General features: G+C 44.4%; 1 protein-coding gene across 5 annotated transcripts in view; it reads right to left on the reverse strand.

Annotated features, from left to right (window-relative positions):
• The window catches only part of TMEM184B (transmembrane protein 184B), a 30,264-nt gene that overhangs the window by 3,970 nt on the left and 3,718 nt on the right, over positions 1–22,576 (reverse strand). The window contains exons 1-9 of one of the 5 annotated variants that reach the window (XM_058804494.1): positions 21,914–22,096; positions 13,462–13,722; positions 11,021–11,186; positions 7,685–7,775; positions 7,080–7,155; positions 3,885–3,976; positions 3,428–3,597; positions 1,269–1,463; positions 370–393 (exon numbers count right to left, since the gene is read on the reverse strand). In XM_058804494.1, coding sequence (XP_058660477.1) covers positions 370–393; positions 1,269–1,463; positions 3,428–3,597; positions 3,885–3,976; positions 7,080–7,155; positions 7,685–7,775; positions 11,021–11,186; positions 13,462–13,662 — 1,015 coding nt within the window. In that variant the 5' untranslated portion in view covers positions 13,663–13,722; positions 21,914–22,096. Of the gene's footprint in view, positions 1–369; positions 394–1,268; positions 1,464–3,427; positions 3,598–3,884; positions 3,977–7,079; positions 7,156–7,684; positions 7,776–11,020; positions 11,314–13,461; positions 13,737–21,913; positions 22,097–22,576 lie in introns of those variants that run through there. The other 4 variants (XM_058804493.1, XM_058804495.1, XM_058804497.1 and 1 more) reach the window with 4 other exon arrangements.

The raw sequence follows: 22,576 nt of genomic DNA on the forward strand, positions 1-22,576 counted from the left end.
CTGGCTCTGCTCAGTTCTGGGGAGGAGCTCCCTAGAGAACCCAAGTATGCTGATCATCTGTGGCAATTATAAAGTGAAGGGAGGCTGGGGTGAGAGCAGCTCCTTTGAGAGCCTGCACAATTCTTCAGAGAGAAATTCCCAGAGCTCTGACAAAAATGCTCTAAAACTCTGCGTTAATGCCCACGCTGCTGTTTTACTACTTGTAATCCAGACAACCCTAAAGCAGCTGTGTGAGGCACTGGAGTCACAGACTTGCAAGGAAAGGGGAACAAGGGGCAGGGCAGGTTGTAGGCAGGCTGGGAATCAGGACAGAACAGCATCCCAGCTAAAAACCAACAGAGACAAACACACAAAGCATGCTGTACCTACCGTATGGCCCATATGATGGAACAGCTGCATCAGGGACCAGTGGCCAAAGCAAGGGAGAGATAAAAGGAATAGGAGAGAAAGACAGAGACAGAGAAAGAGGAAATAACAAGAACTGAACAAGGCCCACTGCAGAAACATTCCCCACTGGACTGACCTGTAGTATACCCTTACATCACCCATAGATCTCATCTCCCCCCACTGCAACCACTGTTCTTCCAAAACCTCTGGGGCTGGCTGGGATGGAGGGGTCACCTACACAGACACTGCCCAAGGGCTGCTGTGTTCCAGCACCTCAGCACAGATCTCCTCCAGAAGGAAGGATGCCTTTTATTTGGAAAACACTGCACAGACTAGTCACAAAACCCCCTTTTCCCAGAGATAATATCCATCTTCCCCAAAATAAGAATTTTCTTTATACCAGCCCAGCCCTCACAAAGTCATTACAGGAAGATCCTCCTCCTCCATAACAAACATATTGCCAAAGCACAGCCTCATCTTCCCAAGCCAGATTCAAAACAGAGCCTGTTGTAGGCCCTGTCCCTCCTGCCTTCAGTCTGTTACACAATCTGGAGCAATGGAGTTCCCCTTTGGGGAGACAGGAAGAAGGACAAACCCATTCTACCGAAACAATGCAACATCTTACAGCCCTCAGGTCTGCAACAAGTTGTCGTGGGTGGCATACTGGGGAACTGAAAAGGGAACAGTGCAATTCAGTCAAGGTTTCTGCCCTGGAGAGCTGTTGCACAATAAATCTGTTCAGACACCACACAGGAGGGGATGTGGTGTTTTCCAAGCTATCAGATTGGGAGTCATATCAGTGTGCTGGCTGCCTGAGGGACCAGCCTCCACCCAGTCTCACTACCAAAGAGACAAGCCATATGCACTGGCATGCTTCCTACCTTGGGCATCAATCCTCTTGTCCACATACACCTTGTATGTGAAGGCGTGGCGCAGGGCAATGGCTGCAAAGAACATCTCCACACAAATGATGAAGTCTTGATAGCCAGCAGCTACTGTGCCTTCCCCCACAGACACATTAGCAGAGTGGATTTTGGGGATGGCACCACACTTTTCCAAGATGGCCAAGAGCATCCCTAAACAAAGTAACAAGTTAATGTAAATGTGCAGAAAACATGGTCTCACAGTAACTGCAAAGAATGGAAATAGCTGTTTGTGCTGTATGTCCTAGACACAAACCCACCCACCACAGGAGCTACAAACACAGTGGGCTACAAACACACACCTCTGGTCACTTATACAACAGAGAAAGGAAGAAAAAAATGAGACAAATACATTTAGGCAAAGAATGTTCAAACACTGATCCTCTTCTATCCTCACCTGACACATAAACTGTGGAACTAACTGCTGTAGGACTTGATTAAGACCAAAAGGGTAAGAGGAGTCAGATATTTCTGTAAGCAATCCTGTGATCTCAGTGTTGTCCCAAAAAAGGTTCTTTCACACAGTGTGCAAGAGGCCAATCCACACAAAGAGGCAAGGTATTTGGCTTATTTACTTATTTAGTTCTGCACAGAAAGGGGTGCTGGCTGGCAAATCCACAAAGCCAGCATGATGACTACCAAAGCTTTTTGCTATTTATACATTTTACTAAACAAAGCCACTCATGTTCCTTGGCTAAAAATTACCTAATTCTCTTTTTAATTAGTATTCTGTCTTCTATTGGTTAATGGGCCTCTCCCTGCTCATGCTAATTAGTCTGCATGCTCAGTGTGTCTCTCCTTTCGAGCTGCTGGCTTCCTGGGTCAGTGGCCATGATCTCCCCCTGCCAGAATCACCTTTTACTCTGTTGGAGCTGATTCAGCACAGTTGCTGAGATGTCTTTATCCGTTTCTTCCTTACCTTGGGGGTTCTGCCAAATGTCTTTGTGGCTTGTAAATTCTGCATTCTTCATGTCCACTATCAGTGGTACATCCCTCTTCCCAAGCTTTGTTAACCTCCCCTGAGGTCACTGAAAAACGTTGATCCCTAAACCTTAACAAGGCAGTTCTACTGTCAAGTAATTTGTCTTTCTAACACCTGGACATCACTTGGAGCTTGTTTCTCAGCTCCTGTTCCACAGATTAAACCTCTTTTCTTGTTGATTAGACTTGAAAGCATACAAAGATCAAACACCAAAGAACATAGTTTCTTAAGAAAATTTTGACCTATTCCACATTTTTCAACATCAGCACTTGCACTAGCTAGAACAAAAACTGAAGTAACAGGACTTTTCATTTAAGCATATTAGTGTTTTTGACACACCACTGTAAAAAAGAGGTTTCTCCCTGTCCACAGCTTAGTGGCTGAAGAATTTCAGAGAAGACAAAGTGTGTGACCAGATGCCTTAAGATGATAAACCAGACAGCTTATTAGTTTGTCTGTAAACAGGGAGGATGGGCTATACTCCAACAGCCTGAATTCCACCTAAGTTCCTACTCAATTAGTCTTTGAAGTGCAACTCAGTAAACCTAAGTAGGGCACTGAACAGGGAAATGCTTAGAGCCAATTAGTCAGAAGCACTAAGCTTAGGTGGAATTTCAACTTTCTGATTGTGCCTCTGCTTCATGTGTATGAATTCTGAGTGTCCTTCTCCCAGCAGTGGCTCTGTGGCAGTACACACTGCACCCAACCAGCTTGCTCCTTCACATACACCACAGACAAACCATTAAAATTTTATTTTTAGAGCACTAAAAAAAGCACTAAAACTTTTTAGATGTGTCACTTTAATCAATAAAATGTCAGCATGCAGATAAAATGTTGGCAGCTTGTGCTTTATGATTGTTTCAGGAATGCAGAGAACTTTTCACCCTATCAGCTGATTTTGCCAAATACAAGTTCTTGTGCACACACACAGGGATAATAAGGATTCAGGAGCATATAAACAAAAATTAAACCGTGCAAAACAGCTTTCCCAGAGAAAAGCAATGAATGACTATAAACCAAATGGAATACAAGAAGACATTTTGTCTATTAATCAACATCTGCTCTATCAACTCTCGTGTCTGAGCCCCTGCAGAGAGCTCTTTATGCCTACCAAGGGAAGGGAAAAACAGCTCACCTTGCCAGAAGGACAGGAAGATGACAGATTTCACCATGAAGAACTTGAGGACTGGGCTGTAGGGACTGAGCAGCTCACGTGTGGCGAAGTAGAAAAGGAAGAGGGCATACAGTGCCAGGCTGACAGAGATGTTGTAGATGATCGTCACATAGAGGTAGCCACTGGTTACACTGAAAAGAGAAGATATATATGAATGCCTGAAACTTCAGCATGTTTTCTCCTTGCCACTGTGAATGGAAAGTTCCAAGAGTCCATTTCCTTCCTGCCTCCCTGTCCCATTTCCACCCCCAAACCAAGGTAGAAGAAACATGAAGCTAAAAGAGGGTTACCTCTGTCTTCTTTTCTCATGCACGTCAACCCATGTACTCCCATCTTTTCCCAGCACACACAGAGACAATAAGCAGAGCCAGGCAGAGAAAGGGCAGCCAAATCTTGCATGCTAAATAAATAAACTTACTCAAAGTCACCATCCTGGTACTTGCCAAAGGCCTGAAGGATGACTGTGCTGATGGCCATGAGGGGCTTCACCACACAGAACTGCAGGGTAGCCTACAGGAATGAGAGGGGAGCAATGAGAAGGCAGGTGGTGCAAGAGGACAAGCTGCCAACAGCATCACAAATGAGTATCCACTGGGACCACTCAGCAAGGCAGCGCAATGCAGCCCCAACAAGATGTCTGACCCTGCCACTTGCTTATTGATTGTGTTTGAGGACTGCAGCACCCAAGAGGAGATGAAGGAGTTTCAGAAGATGTACGTGTGCTATCTACTTGTCCAGAACAGGAAGAAAAACCTCTCTGTAGTTGTTCCTAGAAGCTGTCAGCCCCACTCTTCCAGGGCTGCTTTTCACAGGCTGTGCTGCAGCACATTTATGCATTGTAACAGTACAAAAAGCAAAAAATCTCACACTGTGCTATGGCACAGACACAGTAAGTTTAAAAGAGACATACTGGGGAAGGAAAGCAAACTCCAGTCCATAGATGTCACAAAGTTAGGCAAGAAAGTCCCCTGGATCAGAGGGGAACCCCGCTATTTGAGGAGAAACTTTTGACAACTGCCACAATATTCAGGCGTTTTGTAAACACAGCAATGTGTGTTGCCACACACAAGAGGTATTCTGTTCTCATCCACATGACCTTTACTGAATCTCCCCAAAGATTCCATGGCACTTGGGACCAGCTCTATCCGTTCTGCCCATATAAACTACTGCTCCTATTGGGACTGAGTGTTCTCTCAAAGCCACCGCATTCCTCAACTTTCTGCAGATGTTGAGCTTCAAAGTCCTAAAAAAAGGAAAGACTTATGGCCCTAAAAATGTCTCCCTGAAGAGATGTGACCTGTGTCTCCCTGAAGGAGGCTACAAGAGCCTGGGTAGGTGCTGACCTGTGTGCATGTGGGGAGGGCTATGTATGGAAAGAAGGTAAAACCAAACAGTAATAATTGCTTTGGATACGAAGCAATTTGTTAGTGGTCATAAGACTTCAAGGAGATTAAAAACCCCAGCACATGCCAGTTAGTGAGTCACTTTAAATATGTGAACTGGAAAAGGTCAAGTTAATTGGTAAACAACTCCATCCTCTGAGCTTCCTCTCCTTCTGATCTGGGGACATTTTAACCATTTCCCTGCAATCCAAATCACCACGTACTATTTTTAGCTGCTTCCCTAAAAGATGCTACAGCATATGGGAAGCACATGGATGGTGTGTGACCCATGTGTGAGGGTCACCAGACAGAGGCCCAGCAAAGAATCTTGATCAAGACATCTTTAAGGAAACAAGCTTTTTGTATTTCACACCACAGACACCAGCACACCACCTCACAGCTGGAGGTCCACAGGCAACACAGGCAGGCTGACTGACCCACAACAGGCACCTGCCTGAGAAAAACTGAGAGGGGACAGTGTGAAGGTGGTAAGAAAAAAAATTTATAACACACAGATTCCTTCAGGATGAAAGGGACCAGAAAGAGCAGAAAATGGGCAGGTAGTGATGGGAGGCAAAAGAAGTGCTGGAGATACTGAGAACAGGGCTAAAAAGGGTAAGGTGTTCCTTTCAGCACATTTCTCTTCCAGATCATCACCATGGTGGATACCGCAGGGGTCAGGACTGACATTTGTTCTGCTGCCCTTTCATACCAGCCTTCCTAGGAATCTACCTTGAAAGGTCTTCCCCACAAATCCTGAAAGTCTAGAAGTAAACCTTGGCATCAATAATTTCTCACCAAGACAATACTTAAGTTCAAGCCAAGAAGGATTGAAGTATTTAAGCATCTCTTTTCAATATACCTCCCTCACAGCCTCCACAGCAGACTTAGCAGTTAGCAAAGGGCAGGCATGAGTAGAAAAATTGCTGCCAGCTACCAGCAAAAGGAAAGCAAAGTATCTACCAAAGACAGAGTTACCAAAAGAGCTGGGATTTGGGGAGGCCAGCAGAAAAACCACACCTTCCCCACACTCCAAGGTGTGCTTCTAGTCTTCACTGTTGTGAACAAACTTTCCAAACACAGACATGTGCAACCCAGGTAGTGACTGCAAGAGGCTGTGGGACACGAGAAGCAAGAAGTCAAAGGGAAATTATTTCACCAGCATTCATTCACTTTCATGGGTGCTTCATCTGCTTACAATATATTTAAAAGGTAAAAATTAACATTAGGAGCAATAAGAACAGGTAATGCAGTGAATCAAGCAAAGGGTGTCCAGATGAAACACGTGAGAAACAGCTGAAGGAACATACTGTGTTCAGACTAGAAAAGAAATTAAGAAGCAAGAAAACAGAAAAGCTGTAAGGACAAAACATGGGGCAGGGACAAATAGAGCACATAAGCAAAAGCTGCAGTCCTTTGAAAATGGGCACTTGTGCAGACCATGAGGCTGCACTGTACTTTTGATGTTCCTGCATATTGCTAAAACACAGAAGATGGGCCATGTTGTTCAGGAGAAGCCAGGGCAGATATCTAGACCTGCTGACTGAAATTACAATGACCTGAGCCCTTTCAAAAAACCATACCTGCTTCACACTGCCTCCTACTGTGTTCATTTCAGCAGGTCAGCAAAGCCTTGAAATTCACCTGCTGTTTCATGTCAGCCAGAGGTGACTGACCTGCAATGAGCAGACAAGGGCTGTATAGAGGTTTAGGCCTCCCCCACTGACCTGCCCTCGACATACCCAGTTCAGCACAGACAGACACACATGGTGAGCAATACTTGGTTCCTCCTACAAACCAATGTGTCATGCTCAACCTCCACCCCTCCTCAACTCCAACCCACAAGAGCAGCACTGGGAATTCAGGAGGCTGTTACACAACTGTGGGGTGTCTGCAACACAACACAGACATCAATTTCTTGGAGCTGGGACCTCTGTAATCCAGAAATTAAGAGAGTTTCTTCCTAGGATTAACATCAGTTCCAGGAGATAACTTGTGTCTTAAACTAAGGCCTTCCTGATGTGGGGTTGAGTAGAAAATGTTAAAATCATTCTTAACATATTTAAATAATTCTTAACACCAAACCAACCCTGAAACATCTCCTCTTTTCAGCAGTCTTCAGGCCTCAAAATGCAATTAGAGCCCCGATCAAAGATCTCACAAATTCAGCAGCAAAAGGCACCATTGCCACCCCCACAGCCTTAATTTCTGCAGAATGTCCCAGCCCATACCTGTTTGCAGAATCTCAGGAATCCAATTGAATATGTCTTTCCCCACAGGCAGCAAGTCCCGTACACACAGCTGGACCTGAAAGAAACAACACAAGATGACAGAGTTCACAAGCAAGATTTGGGCAAGAGGGCAAGATTCCTACCCTCTTTATCCACCCCTCTGCAGCCAAGTTGCAGGACTGGTGCTTTCTCCAACAATGACTGCAGTTATGGCCATACTGTCTTCTAGAGACGTGTCTAAAACAACATCCTGACTATACACTGCAATTTTTTTTCCTGTTACTGAATAGAATGGGGAGAAATATAGATCCTAGAGGAGACACACACAATCAACTGAAGACAGAAAAGATTTAAAGGAAGAGAAGGGAGTAAGAAAATAAACAAAGGACAGGCAGGTGTCCAGAAAAATTGTGAATCAGTCCAGCTTGCCTAAGAGAATGTGATCAGCCTGATCTGTCTCAGAGCAAGGTAAATCATCATCATCCACACTGCCCAGTTCCAGCAGACATTTGCCACCTGACACAGTTTTTCAGGAGAGGATAGAGAAATAGTAGATGGGCACAGAAGGAGGACAGCGTCATGCTGTAAGCACAATAAATACTCACTCAATTGGTTTCCCTCTGATCTCAGACATGATGGAGCTCTCCCCTCCCAAATACTCATAGCAGAGGCTGAGAAAGTTGTATATTACAAAGGCTGCAAAGATATCAATCACAGTAAAATGACAACCAACTTCAAAACAGGTGCAAGGACCAAAAGCACAGGCAAGAGACCAAACATTAGCAGGGACTGCTTATGCAGCACCTTTCTCTTCAAAGCATTCCAGATTTTCACTGCATTTATCATCCTACCTCAGCATTCACAAGACTATCTGAATGAGAGTTTGGGCAAGGTCCCAGGCCAGTTCTATGACTCATGCCAAAAGGGTCACAGAACCATTTAAAACTGCGGTCAGTCTCTGTTTTATTTGGCATCTGTAAGATGCCATTCTTCACAGGATTCCTGTGCATTATTCCAGGACATTACACTGGTACTAAATAATTTGGAAAAGGTATCTCTGATCCATCAGCCACATGTTAGCTTCTGTATTTAACCTTTTAGCTGATGAACACAGTTTGTCTCTGCCAGGTAACCAGGCTATAGACATAAGAGTTGGAGAAACAAAGAGTTTATAACAATCAGCAAAACTCTGTTTCCGTGTCTTGTGGGGACTTTTGCAAAACAGGCCCTGTTCTTCATTTTCTCAAAAAGATAAAATTTCTTGTGTGCTGAATAAAATTCTCCTTAGACCACCTCTTTTCTGCCTTCCCCAGAAACCTGTTACAGATGACAAACAGACTGACCACTAACACTCTGCCCCATTTCAGTTCCCCAGAACTACAGATGTATCTCCTTTTCATGGGATCCAAACTCACTTAAATGTGCATGAAGTGAGCCTGTATACACCCTGTCTGCCACTCTCTTGACTTGCTGTAATTGCTGTTGGACCCTCGAAGTTGTCAGATTTTTTAGGGCAAGGACTGTACTTCTGCATTTGACACAGACAGCCCTGGGGCAAAATGACAGACCAGACGACCCTCCTTGCAACATTATATTCTCTGGTCACCTGTGTCTGGACACTCCCTGGAATGACAACACACAAATCCTGATTTTTGCCCCAAATAACTGGGATACAAACAGCAGTCTCAAGGAACTTTAAAATAAGAACAGAAACTTAATAATGTACAACACTGAGAAGCTGACCTCCCCGACCAGCCAGTTATTAGACCTGAGATCAATTTTTACACATGAATGATCTTCCAAAGTCAGACAAATTCTTCTATAAGCATCTAAACTATGCTCTGGCGAAGAGATACTCCATGGTCCCCAAAACACTTACAGTCTCAAAACATTTACTTATGGCTTGTAGATGTGTCTAGCTGGCAAGACTGCTATGGCACATAAAAGCCAGTGGTACACATGCTTCTATGTATGTAATTGGGATATTGTTATTCTATCTGTAATCCTTATTATTGAACAAAATTCACACAGTAATAATTTTTCCAAAGCTTTAATTAGGACAGAAAACACCAACCACGGAAAAATTATTTAAATAACTGTGGTAACCCCTTTTGCCTTCAATTTTCCTGCAACTTAGCTGACAGCACCCAGCACCCAGAGGAAGAAAAGCTAAGCTTTTCCTATTGTCCTCCAGTGACCCCTGCCCTCTGATTTGGTCATTACAATACCAGCTGCCCATTCCCCAAGCACTAGGGAAAAGATGACATCAGAGGAAGAAAACAAAACAAAACAAGAGGGAGAAATATCTGCCCCTTCATTCCCAAAAAAAGTGCTAACTAGCAAGGGTCATCACACCAGCAAAGAACTATTCTCCCTTTCCCATCCACATCCATCAGATGGTATTCATGATATCAACATAAAAAAACCAAAACAAACCCTACTTGTATCAGTGTTTCTGAAGAAGCAGTGAAAGAGTAAAACCAGAACAAGCTCCTCCTAACACACACTACAAAATACAGTCCAGAAATGGCTTAAGACAGCTTTCAAAATGTACTAGTAGGGTCTTCTTCCTCCATTCTCTAATAGCCCACTTTGCAATGTAAAACCTTTCTAAAATATAAAGAAGGGGGGTGGCAAGACACAAAAAGGCTGTTTTGAAGCAATCCGCAGAAAAAAAGTGAGGGAGAGAACCTGCTTTCCAAAGGTGTCTTCACCTCTACTTGTAGTTTTCTCACACAGGCCAACCGGCCAAGGTGAACCCTGGAGCAGCGGCAGCCTCCTGAGCAGATGTTCAAATGCTTGCAAACTCCCAGGGCAAGAGAGGCAGAGGGACAGTGGCTGTTGCTAGGAGAGCAGCAGGCTTCCTGCTGGACTCATACACACAGGGCGGGGAAAGAAAAAACCCAGACCCCAAACAAAGATGCTTTCTTGCATCATGTGTGTGCATTTGCCATCTGCTGCTGAACCCATAGCATTGTTGTGCACATGAAGGAAGGCCTGCTGGTCTCTTCAGCTTTAACTTGTTCACGTGGCCAGGGGCAACTCTCTGCATTGCAGACCTCACCAAAACAACTGCACCAATGATTTAGAATTTAATGAGGGTATGGTGAGAAATTGTCCTCAAAAAGTCACTGCTAGAGTGCAGTATCTTCTGCTGAGTGGGTAGAGGCTTCTTACAGGATGAGACCAGGAGGGAAGTTACAATAGCATTTACAGGAAAGTAACCATTTCCCTCACATACAGTGCTAGTGGTATTACATCACTGCAGCAGATAACCAAAACCAAGCAGGTGCTCATCCTGAACATGGCACCCTCTCTTCTACAGGACTCCAAAGCACTTTACACTTTACCAGCCCCAGCACATGGCCACTGTGCTACCCTGTGCAAGCACACAAGTGGCCCCAGGATGGGACCAGAAGAATACACTGCTAACAAGCTGCACCAGGAACACAGGACAAAGCAGTGTCTGGCTGCTAAGTGCTGTTAAAAGAGGCAGGAGCTAAGCAATATGTCACTTTCTAACACCCAGATACCATCAGATGTTTTGGTTTCACCAAAAGCTTTTACCTTCCTGAAGCAAAGGACCCCAGAAAACCATAAACTTAGTCTCAACAGAACCCTGGAGGGAAGGCTCATGCCCAGAGACCAGTGAGGGAGAGGATCAAGTTGCACAGGGCTTTGAGCAACCTGATCAAGTGAAAGGTGTCCCAGACCACGGCAAGGGTGCTGCACTAGATGATCTTCAAAGGTGCACCCTGAGACAAACCATCCTACCATTCTATGATTTTCAGTCACTAAGCAAGCCACGGTCATCCAGTTAAGCACACCATTCAGTAGGTGACAGCAATGCTCTCTCCTGAAATGTTGTTTTCAACCAGAAATAAAGTTCTCCCAGACCAGAGACCTCCTACCCCCCCATTTTCTGTGTGAGCCCTCCTTACCTTCATAGCAGTCCCGCACTGTGCCGAAGTAAACATAGTACTGGTCATTGGTGAAGAACAGGAGGCTGAGCCAGGAGTCAAAGGCATAAATGGGCACGATGAAGAGGATGCGAACGATGTAGCGCTGCTCGTTTGGGCAGCTGTAGCAGCGCAGGTGCATGTAGATCTGGAGATGGACACAGGGGAGAGCGGGATCAGGGTACATGGAGCACAGAGAAGCAAGCAGAACTGGAGAGCCAACTGGGCCAGGAAAAACAAACTCACTAAATCACCTCTCGATTGCCTCCAGCAGCCTCAAGGTGATGAACATAAAAGAAAAGATAAATCCCGGTTATCGTATGGCATTGATATAGCAACCCTTAGTTTGCAGACGGGGGAAGGAGAGGGAAGAGAAAATGGAGGCATTTCTAATCTAGTTTCTTAAAAGGAATTGGGTTATTTTTACATAACCTTGCCCATATTCTTTTTGTTCAAACCTTTTTTCCAGTCATTAGCTCTACATGCCTGCTATCCTCTTTTAAGTACCTAAGATTCATCACACTGCAGGCTGCTTTTCTCTGAAAAACACACTTGTGAACACTCTCTCTTTTGGCTGTTTTGGATGCTTTTGAGACTTTCACCTGAAACAACCTAAGAGAGCCCTTTACAGCATATCCCAAAGCTGATAAGCCACAGCCCATCTGCTCAAAAGGTGTTACCCTGCACATGGGTGACAGCACAGCCACAAAGGGTCAGCCATCAAGGGAGCACTGAGCTCATGCAGTGTGCTCAAAGGAACCACACAGTTTGCTCTGTCTGACTGCACACACGCCAATCCCTCTAAGTCACTGGCTGGGGGGAGCACAGCATCCCCCACCCTTCCCGCTCCCACCACTCACAGTTCCTTAGCCATCACTAAATCCCACACCCAAGATGCTTTTTTACAGAATACCCACCTCCCCAAAAAGGTACTGACCACAAGCACACCCTGAAGATGAGCACAACCCCTGCAATGCCCTAATAACACAGGCAGAGCTTCAGCACCATTTGTGGGTACACTCTCTTGACCACGGAGTCAGGAGAGGCAAGGCCTCTGTAAAGCAATTCTCACTAAGCTGCTGTCCCAGCTGCTGGAATTAGTAACAGCCAGCTGACTACATATGTGCCTCACCACTGACTGATTCTGCTGCCTGAAGAGGTACAAGCATTTGTTTGAAGCTTCACCCTGCATTTTGGGGTGCTATGAGGATTCTCCAGAGACTAAAAAAAATACACTCTCATCTTTGCACTGTAAGGGAGAGGGGCTTGTGCCTCCCCAGCTGTCTGTTGCTTGTTCCTCCCTGGTCAAAACTGACTGAAGGGCTCAAAAATACTTCTGTTTCCTTTCCCTATGAAATGCTCAAAAGCACTTCTGATTCCTCTTCTTGACCCGTGAGGAGCTCACAAAACACTCATTTCCTGAGGAGAACAGGTTGAAAGTAAGCTAACAAACCTTAGAGATATTTTTGCCTTGCGACAATCCCAGTGACACATCTCACCCAGCACAGAGACAGCTGACACCAGAGTTCAGATGACTCCAAGCTTTGCCCTTGGGATGTCAGAAGAGCCCAGTGATCCGTGTGCCTGGGAGAGCACAGGAACTGCTGCTGTGTAAGAGGACAACAGCGTGTTCCAATCAGCAGTGTCTCTCTGGCACTGACCTCCATGGGTATCTTCAGAGGCCATTAATGCCTAACTGTGCAATGTGATGCTGCACAGGAAAATTTCTTCCTACCCTCAGCAGGTGATCAATTTGACAGGAGGATCCATGGCACTTGTAATTGTTACCCAAGCTGGTGAAACTGCAGGTGTTACTCTTATTCATCTGTGACTAATCCATTTTTTACCTTCACTAGCTCCTGTACTCCACCAATAGGCTGTACTTTTCTACATTCTAGTCATCACTCTGGAATCTACAATCCAACAGGTACAAAACATGGGTTGATAAATAACAGGGCTTGTGTTTCCCCACTGTATTTTTCAGTTCACATGACAACTGCATGAAAGAGAGGCAGAGAACAGGATGCAGGGTTTGACTTACTCAGGCTCCCAGGACACCTGCCCCAGAGAGAGGGGAGGAGGAAAAAATTAAAATGAAACATTTCCTGCTACTCCTTTCTGCAGCAGAGTTCAGCCTGTGGAATCCACTGGCACAGGAGATCAAAGGAGGAATGTCAAACAACAGGTGACTAGGATCTTTTAGCTAACAGCTGACACAATAACAAATGGCAATATTCAGCTAAAGACCTGTGAAAGGATGACCAAAGATAACACACCATTCTGCAAACCTTCAAGAGATGGTGAAACGTTTTACACCTGCTAGTTTTAAAGAGTGTGCTTCCTCTTCATTCACACTGTGGAAATGGTCTGTTCTTCATGTGGGGAAAAGGAAAGGATGAGAAGTACAAGTGCCAGGGTTTTACCTGATGGCAGGTGATGAGCAAAGCTGTCCATACAAAGAAACCTGAGATAGCCTGAGCAGCAGTGGTCATGAGGAATATTGGCTGCTCCACAGCCGTGGGGCTGCCATCCTCTGGCATCCAGGAGAAGTTAGGAGCCACAGCTGGAGTGGTGGCAGTCGACCCCAGTCTGGGGACTGCAGTGACATCAGTCATCATAATCATGGTGCCTTTTGGTGTGAGGTTCCAGTTGGGATTGCTAAAGAGCTGCCCACGGGCCAAGACCTGTCAGGGAAGAGAACCACAAAGCAATTGAACGCAGCTGAAAGGAGTCAGGAATGTAACAGAACTTTGCATCTCTCACATGCCTTACACCAGGCTGCTCACATGCTTTGTGAACAGGACCTGGGTGTGTCTGCCACTGCCACCCCTTGTGATATAACAGATCATGTGGCACTCAGAAACCTCTGACAGCCCCCCAGAGATCATGAAATCTGGCCACTGTCATCATCACCCCCCTTCTGCAATAAAAACATATAAGATGAATACAGCATTCACCAGAGATCACAGAATTATAGAATGGTTTGGGTTGGAAAAGACCTTAAGGACCATCTAGTTCCAAGCCCTGTGCTATGGGCCAGGGACTCCTTCCACTAGACCAGGTTGCTCAGACTCCAACAAACCTGTCCCTGAACACTTCAAAGGATGGAGCATCCCTAACTCCTGGGGGCAACCTGTGCCACTGTCTCACCTCTCTCACAGCAAAGAATTTCTTCCTAACATCTAATTTAACCTACTCACAGTTTAAAGCCATTTCCCTTAGTCGTATCACTACACACCCTTGTAAAAAGATCAGAAGGAGGTGCCTAAACCATTCCTATTGGAAGATGACAGGCACACTTAAGTTAACATCTCTATTTTCCATAAGAGTACAGGCTATTCTGCTGTGTCCTACTGTCATGGTTAGCCTGCCAAGCAGCAACAAGAACATGTGCCACAGTGTCCCTGTGCAGGAAGGGGACAGAGGGAAGAATATCCTAATTCCTCCAGCAAGCAATACCCACCTCTCCTACAGCCATGCTGAAAATCACATTCAGCCCAAAGCATTCTCATTGAAGGATATGAACTGAAAGCTCTTCTCATTTTGACAGTGTGAACAGCATGAAAGTCATGCTTTTACCAAAATTTGTATGGCATAGTACATTTAGCCAGCCTGTTATTAATGTTACTAACTTTGCATTGTTTTCTACATGATGTGAATTTAACCTGATTGGCTTTTAAAAGCCAGCTGACACATAAAATCACATACAGAACACAAGAATATGCAAGATTTCAAAGCAGCATGACCCTTGGCCATTTCCTGGCTAAAAAGCTATTTTCTTTCAATGGAACAAATTCTTGAAGGTCTAAGATCTAAAGTAGCTATTATTTTCAATTTGGTCATAAGCAGGCTCTGGTGTGACCTCTGGACTGTAGGAAGATAATCCACTTAAACCAAGATCACAAGCAGGCAGCCATTGGTTCTGTCCATTAGAAGAGCTGCTTCTGATCCCCCTATCAAAGGGAACAGCATAATATTGCCTCCTTCTGATAACCTCCTAATATTTTTCACAAGAGCACTTCTATAAAAGCTCAAGTCATTGCTCCTACACAGGCCTTTATGATCAGTGGATGGAAAGGGCTTTGGAAAGGCCAATGATCCATCGCCGGAGTTTACAGCTGCAGCAGGGAAGGGCACATCTGTCATCTACTGACAAGTTGTTACAGAACACAAAAGAGAATACATGTTCACAGAGGAACTGCCCCAGCCCTGTTCCACCTGAAGCCACAGCACAAACTAGGGAACAGGTACCCAGTAAAAGCAGAGTGCCAGTAGCAAGTCCTTTCCACATGCACACTAAGGCATAAAAATGGCCCCTTTAGCACAGGCTTTTCCAAAACACACACTCGTATCACCAGTGTGCAGCAGTCTGATGTTACCTTATGTCACACTCCATCTCCTTTCTGCTTTCTTCCATGGGGGAAAAGAAATGTTCTGGGAAACACTCAGATTTGTTTAAGCATGTCTTACTATAGGTGGAGCTGCACAAGTGCTGTGCTTTAATTTACAAAATAATTGTCAAACCTGGCTTTTCTTTGTTCTTTCCAACAGATCCCTGCTCTGAGTTACAGCTTTCCATAACTGCATGTACAGTAGGATAACTCCTCTCCAGTCCTGATCAGTACAGAAAATGTAATTTAAGTTTTGAGCTTTCTAAGCATACACACACACACACACACACATATTTCATCATCTGTACTATATCTAAATATTTGGAGAGATGGAGGTTGGGTGGAGATGTCACAAGTTAGCAAGGCTTTTATTGCTTTTAAAAGAAATTAATTTCTACCCAAGTAACTTCTGAAGCAATTGAATATGCACAGTGCTGAGAGTGCTTCCACAAAGCTCAATAAGGGCACATCTAAAATGAAATCAGAGCAGATGCACCTGTGGTTAACGCAACCCTAAATAAAGTCCAGCCAGCTGCAGTCCTGCACATCCCAGTGCACTTTGGGAGCTATGCAAGACAGGAAGCTGCTAAGCCCTTCCAAAAGTTCATGGGGGAGAGGAGCTGTACAGCAGACCATAGGTGCCAGGAAAAACAGGGCCTGGACCTGCACACTCCAGCTAATCAAACCAGATCAGCAGCTGAGACCCAAATGCAGCAGCAGTAACATCAAGAGAACTGAGGATCTGAAAGGGAATTCTTCTGTGTCTCTGCACTCACTTAAAAATAAGTAAAAACAGCAAAAAGTAACCAACAAGCATTTTGTCATGACAAGGGTTATGTATTCATAAGCAAGGTCAGTCATAAATTGAAGTTGTGTATGCAATCTTAACACTGCCCCCTTGTGATTATACATCAACAGCCATTAATTACAGGATTGAACATCATTCTTCACCTAATCTCCTTCAATTCACACAGTCATTGAAATAACTTTTTCCACCACTGTGTTTTGAAAGAAAATACACGAACTCTCTTACAAACAGGGCTTACATCTGCTACCCAAACCACCTTACCCATGAGCATTCAGGGCTGCCCCTGAGGACAGCATTTTATTTCCTTGACACCTTTTATTGGTTCTATGCATCAGTTTGCAGCTCATTCTCCTTGCTAGTGAAACATGAAGGAACTGCTGTACTCCAAAATCCACAAAATTAACATAAGCCTTCCAAATTATCCCTTCTAATCTCCTCAAGTCCCACACAACACAGCTACAGTGACAGGTATAAGTAGTGCACAAAGCTGTTGTTATGAAATTCTACTGTATGCAAGAAGCTGAAGCTGTAAGAGCAATTCCAGTCTATACTTAAGAAACAGGTAAGAGCACAGATGACTGGAGCCTTAATCAGGAAAGTGGATTTCAGCTCATTCACTGCCACCAGCTCAGTCTGCTAGCTCCTCTTCTGCCTTTTTAAAAAGAGCATTGTGAGGGTTGGCTGTGGCAACTCGTCCCAACAGGCCTTGCTTCTGAGATGTCTCTTCCACTGTGCAACAGGACACAAGCCCACAAAAGCCCAGAAAAGGTACTGCCTGGGAACATGTCACAGCAAAAATACTGCCTTGATAAGGTAGATCCAGTGCCTTGGTATCAGCAGCTTCCCTCTTACACTGTGAATGTGTTTTGACATTTATTTCTTAGACATCTACCTCCATCACAGCCCAAGCCAGCACCACAACACACTTTCCTGCTTACTCTCATGCCTGGGTAAAAAGGTACTTTCCAACAGCCATACAGCTATTCCCTATTCACCTCCATCACCTCCTGGCTGTGATCTCTTTCCTGGTGCTCCTCCCAGCTGGCTGTATTTCTCTGTTGTTTCTTGTGCATTTTAAGCTCCCTGGAACAACCATCTTTTTGTTCTCTGTCCATACAGTTCCCAGCACTGCAAGGTACCAAACCACGAGGAAAGCATTTGACATTACCATATGTCAAATTAGGGGCATTTGGAAACCCAAATTACCAATGCAATACAAACCAATCTAATGCAAATTAAATTTTGAAGCATTTCTTACTCTTCTGTCATATCCTGTTTTCTCTTCCCACCTGTTTCATCATTGCTTTCAGTTCAAGGAAGAGTAAAGTTCCTTGCACACTTATTCTCCCTCTCTGGAGAGCTTTCCTAAACATATCAAAGGAAAATATTTCAACACTTCTAGATTTCACTCTTGGAGCTTTCCCGACCTCCAAGTGACTACCTTGCTCCCCCCAGAGGTAACCTGCAACATAACAGGACCACAACAGAGACCTGAAAAGCACCAAACTTTGGAAACTGGAAACAAGCACACATAAAAGTACATCTACATAAACACACAGGACTTTTGGACACAGGTTAGGTGTATTCCAGGATGGCCACAAGAAACTTGGACCAGAGCTAGTATGATTCTTCTACATGGGTTACAGGAGTTTCTGGCAGTACTGAGGTCTATACACAACCACCTCCCAACAGGGAAGGCAAGGATCACACTCCCATCCCCTACAAGCTGTCACCTGCTCCTGCCCAGATGTCATCACAAGTTATGTATGTTAGAGCAAGACAAGGCCTTGTGCTGCCAGGGCATTAGCTTAAACATCAAACCTCTTACACTTACCTAACACATCTTCTGAAAACACTTCAGGAGTATTGGGGGGACTCTCAATGCAAGGAAAGGAAAAGAAAACAAAACAAAGCCTGTGCTGTTTCTATCAAGATAACTATCCTGACAAAAATCCAGGGATGCAGAACACTGTTACAAAGACTCTTGATAGAGAAGAAGCTCCAAATGGCATGGGGACCAGTTCTCTTAATGACACCACACAGATGTAAAGTAGCAGGGATGTGTCCACACAGCCTGCATCCACAGAAAAACCAGCACACTAATTCTCCATCAGGAGCAGATTGCCAGTCCTGTATCTTTTGGAAACAGAGACCTCCTGTCTCCAACATCAACATGGCAGCTTCTTCTGCTGAAAATAAACTCAAAACAGAAAACAGACAGGATGTGGCAAAAGTGAAAACAAAAAACTTCATTTTTGGCTTGCATAAAGGCATGGAAAATGTTACCACTGAGGAGGAGCTATTTCTACATAAACAAACATAAATTGCTTATGAAAAAAATATGAAAACCTCACTTCTGATGCAACAAAAGTGGTGTAAGAGGAGGGAAGAAAGGTTCAGGCATGGTCCTTTAGTTCCATAGTACATCTGAATATTCCAACAGAATCTAGTAAAGGAGGAGGTGTCTGCCTGCTCTGATCAAGACCTACCCCAGTGCCAAAAGGAAAAGAACCCCAAACAGCAGGACTCGGAAGCTGTTCTCTCCCATCTGCAAAAACAATCTGTGGTTTTAAAATAGATCATCTCATCCAAGGCTGAAAGTATTTAATTTCTAAACTGCTGAGTGAACAAAGAATGATACACAAAGCTATCCCATGAAAGAGTCTTAACAGCTAAGCCTCCTTCTGCTGTATAAGACACACACCAAAAAAACACACACAACGTGGCTGCAAGGTTCTCCTGGAGAGCTACGAGACAAGACAATGTTCTTCCTTAAAACCTACTCCACAGTCACATTGATTTAAATATCCACCATACTGAACTTGGTTAAAATACCACAAAAACATTTCCCATTCCCCTCAAATTCTTATTTCTTCAAGAGTTCCTCCATTAAATTATCTTTATTCTGGATCCAAAAAGGCCAATACAGAAGTGCCATGCCGTAGATAAATCAGAGCCTGAACTTTCTGCATTTATTAGGACACAAGCAAGAGCTCTGTATTAGTGAAAGCAGCAGCTTAATGTTTTTGACAATGTGTCCTAGACTTACAAGGAATACAGAAACACAGGACAAAATGGTTCAATGTTTATTTTAGACCATTTTAATTATAACAACGCCTACAAATTGCCAACTGGGACCAGCTCTTTTTATTGTGTTAGATATATATGATAAATAATTAATCCAAGGTGTTTTCAACATCCAGTGGGATGGCATCACCAGCTGAAATGGCAAAAGGGAGGAAAAGGAGCAGGTAGGTAGGACAAAATAGCACTACACTACACAGTAAGAGAGTCATTGGCACAGCTGAAATCAGTGATAGCAATCCAAGAAAAATCAAATGCTTTCACATTTATTACTTCTTAAATTGCTTTTGCTCTCTGGGGTAGCATCTAGTTTACTTAGCTATGAGACATGAAAAGGTCCCAACAGAGCATTTTTAAGCTCTCCAGTAGCACTCCCAAAACAATCAGAGTTAAGAATGTGACCTGGCATGCAATTTTAACTAGTACAACTCATCTACATTTTACTGCACATGCTGGGCAAAGCTTTCTTAACTTCAAGTCTGTCCAAGTCTGCCCACAACGCACACCTGGCACACAGGCACACATGGGTAGCTGTGAACACACATGAGCAATGCTGTGCTCAGTCACAAGACAGGGACTCACCAGGCTCACAAACACACACAGTGCCTGCAGCTGCTGCACCCCATGGCAGCTTAACGTGCTTGTCTGTCTGCACAACAAGTGCAGGTCCAAATGCAGCTCTCCTCGGTGTTATCTCTTCAGAGGAGTGAGCAGTCTGCAGAGATGCCCCAGTCTCAATTTCCCAGCTGTCAGTACAGTCAGTGAAACAAGGGGAAAGTGTCACTGGGACAGAGGACCAGTAGGGTCAGCAAGAGTGGGACAGGGAGCCTTCAGCTCAGAAGCAGAAGGTAGAGGAGTCAGGCACCTAAGGCAGACCAAACCACATGGCAAGGTACACACCCACTAAGCCATACTCAAGAGATGATCCCATGCCTACATACACGTAAGACTGCACTGTACACATAAACAATTTAACCTTCAACAAGGTCACATTCCTATGTTCCTCATTTTAGGGAAACTAAAATCTGAGAACACCACAAAAATCTTCTGCACATGCAGCTCACACAGCCCCCACCCATTTTGCTAGCCTATAGTCATCCTAAGAGAAGCTTCCCCTCCCCATGTGCCCATTAAAAAAACTCAGAATCAACAACAAAACCCTTTTACCCTGAGCCATGCACTCTTCTTTCCAGAGTTTTTTTCTGCTCTATTAATTTCTGTTGTCTCACTGTATTTGCACAGCCCTCCTCCTCCTATTTTTTTTTTTTTTTGTGGACTGACCCACATTGTGATGGGTCAATATCTAACATCTAGTCCCTTTTTTGGAAGGAGACGGGGAAAAGAGAGAAAGGGGGAGGGAGAGGAGGAGGAGGGATGTTCCCCAACCTTTTCTGCTTTGAGAACAGGATCAAATATACTTGGGCCACGCACTGCATCCCTTTCCCATACTCCCAACAGCCCAACCCCACATAAACCAGGCAAGCCCTCTGCTCCCAGGGGAGAAACACAGAAAGAGTGTAAAGATATTCTGCAACTGGCAGAGGGGAAAGAGGCAAGAAGAAAAAAGGATGTGTTGTAAACAATTGTGTCCCACATGACAGAGGATGTTTGCATTTCATTTTCCAAACTCTCAAGAACAAAGTCAAATCAGAACTTATTCCACCAACGCTTTTTTTTTGTTTCCCACCTCTGAGTGCCAAGACAGGGTAGACAACAGTTTTTAAATTACCACAGGGTATATGGTTCTTTTAAGAACCAAAACTCAAACTCTACAGCAGCATGGAAAAGTATTGAACTTGTGGCAGTCACACACAAAGGAAGTTTTTCTAATACATTAGAGTATATTTCTCCATCCAGAAGATGACATATAGAATCTATCAGATCAGATCCACACTTCAATTTAGCAAGTAAATGAGCTGAAAGAACTCAGACATCTTATCAGAGGTCTAGGCAACTGTGCAGTGGTGCATATGAGGGCAATGGCACATCTGACTTCCCCAGCAATCATTCTCTGGTGCAAACATGTCGCAGTGATGAATGCTGCAGGAGTAAAATCAGTGATTCTCAACAAAGCACGCAAGGCCACACACACTGTAAAGCCATTTTGTTAATAAAAATACTACAGAGACAAAGTTCTGAAAGCTGAATTAGGACCTTTGTATTCCTGGACTCACGGGAGTCTCTTTATACTAAAAGCCATCAGCAGCAATGCATCTTCTCTATAGAGAAAAAAATCATGTCAAGCATCAACCCGAGAGGGTGCGTGCTTAAAAAAAGGACAAAGCTTCAACTCAATGTTTCCAGATGCTCTGACATTAAATTATGCAGTTGCATGAAGTTACTCGAAAGGGAATTTGTATGAATGACTTTTGGCTTAAGACTCTTGTAAAATCAGTGCCATCACAAAGTCATTGGGAAGGGGGAAAGGAAGTCTGTAAGTCAGAAGAGTTTGGAGGAGAGAAGTCACTCCCAGCTGACAGGACAAACAGCTGCAAGTGGCTTCACCCACCACTAACCATTCTTTCATAGCAAAAAGAGCAAGGAAGAGACAAGATATGGTGAGCCAGGAAGAGAAATTCACTCACTTCCAACCTGCCTCTTGAAGTGACTGACTTGTCCACATTCATTTCAAGTAACCTGGACAGAGACACAGCTACATGACTGCTGCTGAGGCTGTATCTGTGCTGGAGATGATCAGGCAGCTGCAGGCTCCCAAGCAATCAGCTCAGCAGCCTCCAACAGCATCCACGTCATGTTCTGCAGCCTGAGGAGGGAACACTGGGTCCGCAAGGTCAGCTTTTAAGGCATTATTTCATCTCATCTCCTTCTTGAAGCCTAACTGCTGCACTGTGTAACATGTTGCAGTCATTTTCTTTGCTGAATCAGAGGGATTTTTTTTTACTAGCAAGTTGATCGGGGGCCACATGTACAAAATACCCAGGCAGAGATGGACGCTTTGGGGCTAGACACAAAAAAAACCTGAGGCCATGACACCAACTCTCTGTGCTCTTGGTCACTCTTCATTACACAACATCCTCAAATAGCTGATCCTTTCAGTATCATCAGACTCCCAGGCACTGTGACTGTAAGATAATAATAGCAACATTCCCATCCTTTCAATACAGAGACAGACTTGAGGGTGGGCAGACAAATAGCCAGGCAGTGTATGGGTTAATACTGCAGGTAGAATGTCAGTTATTTCCCTGTTCAGGTTCCTGTGAATTGTTCCCCTCGAGGGCTATAAAGACCTGGTCA

The sequence above is a fragment of the Ammospiza caudacuta genome, chromosome 5 (genome assembly GCF_027887145.1).
Source record: "Ammospiza caudacuta isolate bAmmCau1 chromosome 5, bAmmCau1.pri, whole genome shotgun sequence".
Classification (NCBI taxonomy): domain Eukaryota; kingdom Metazoa; phylum Chordata; class Aves; order Passeriformes; family Passerellidae; genus Ammospiza; species Ammospiza caudacuta.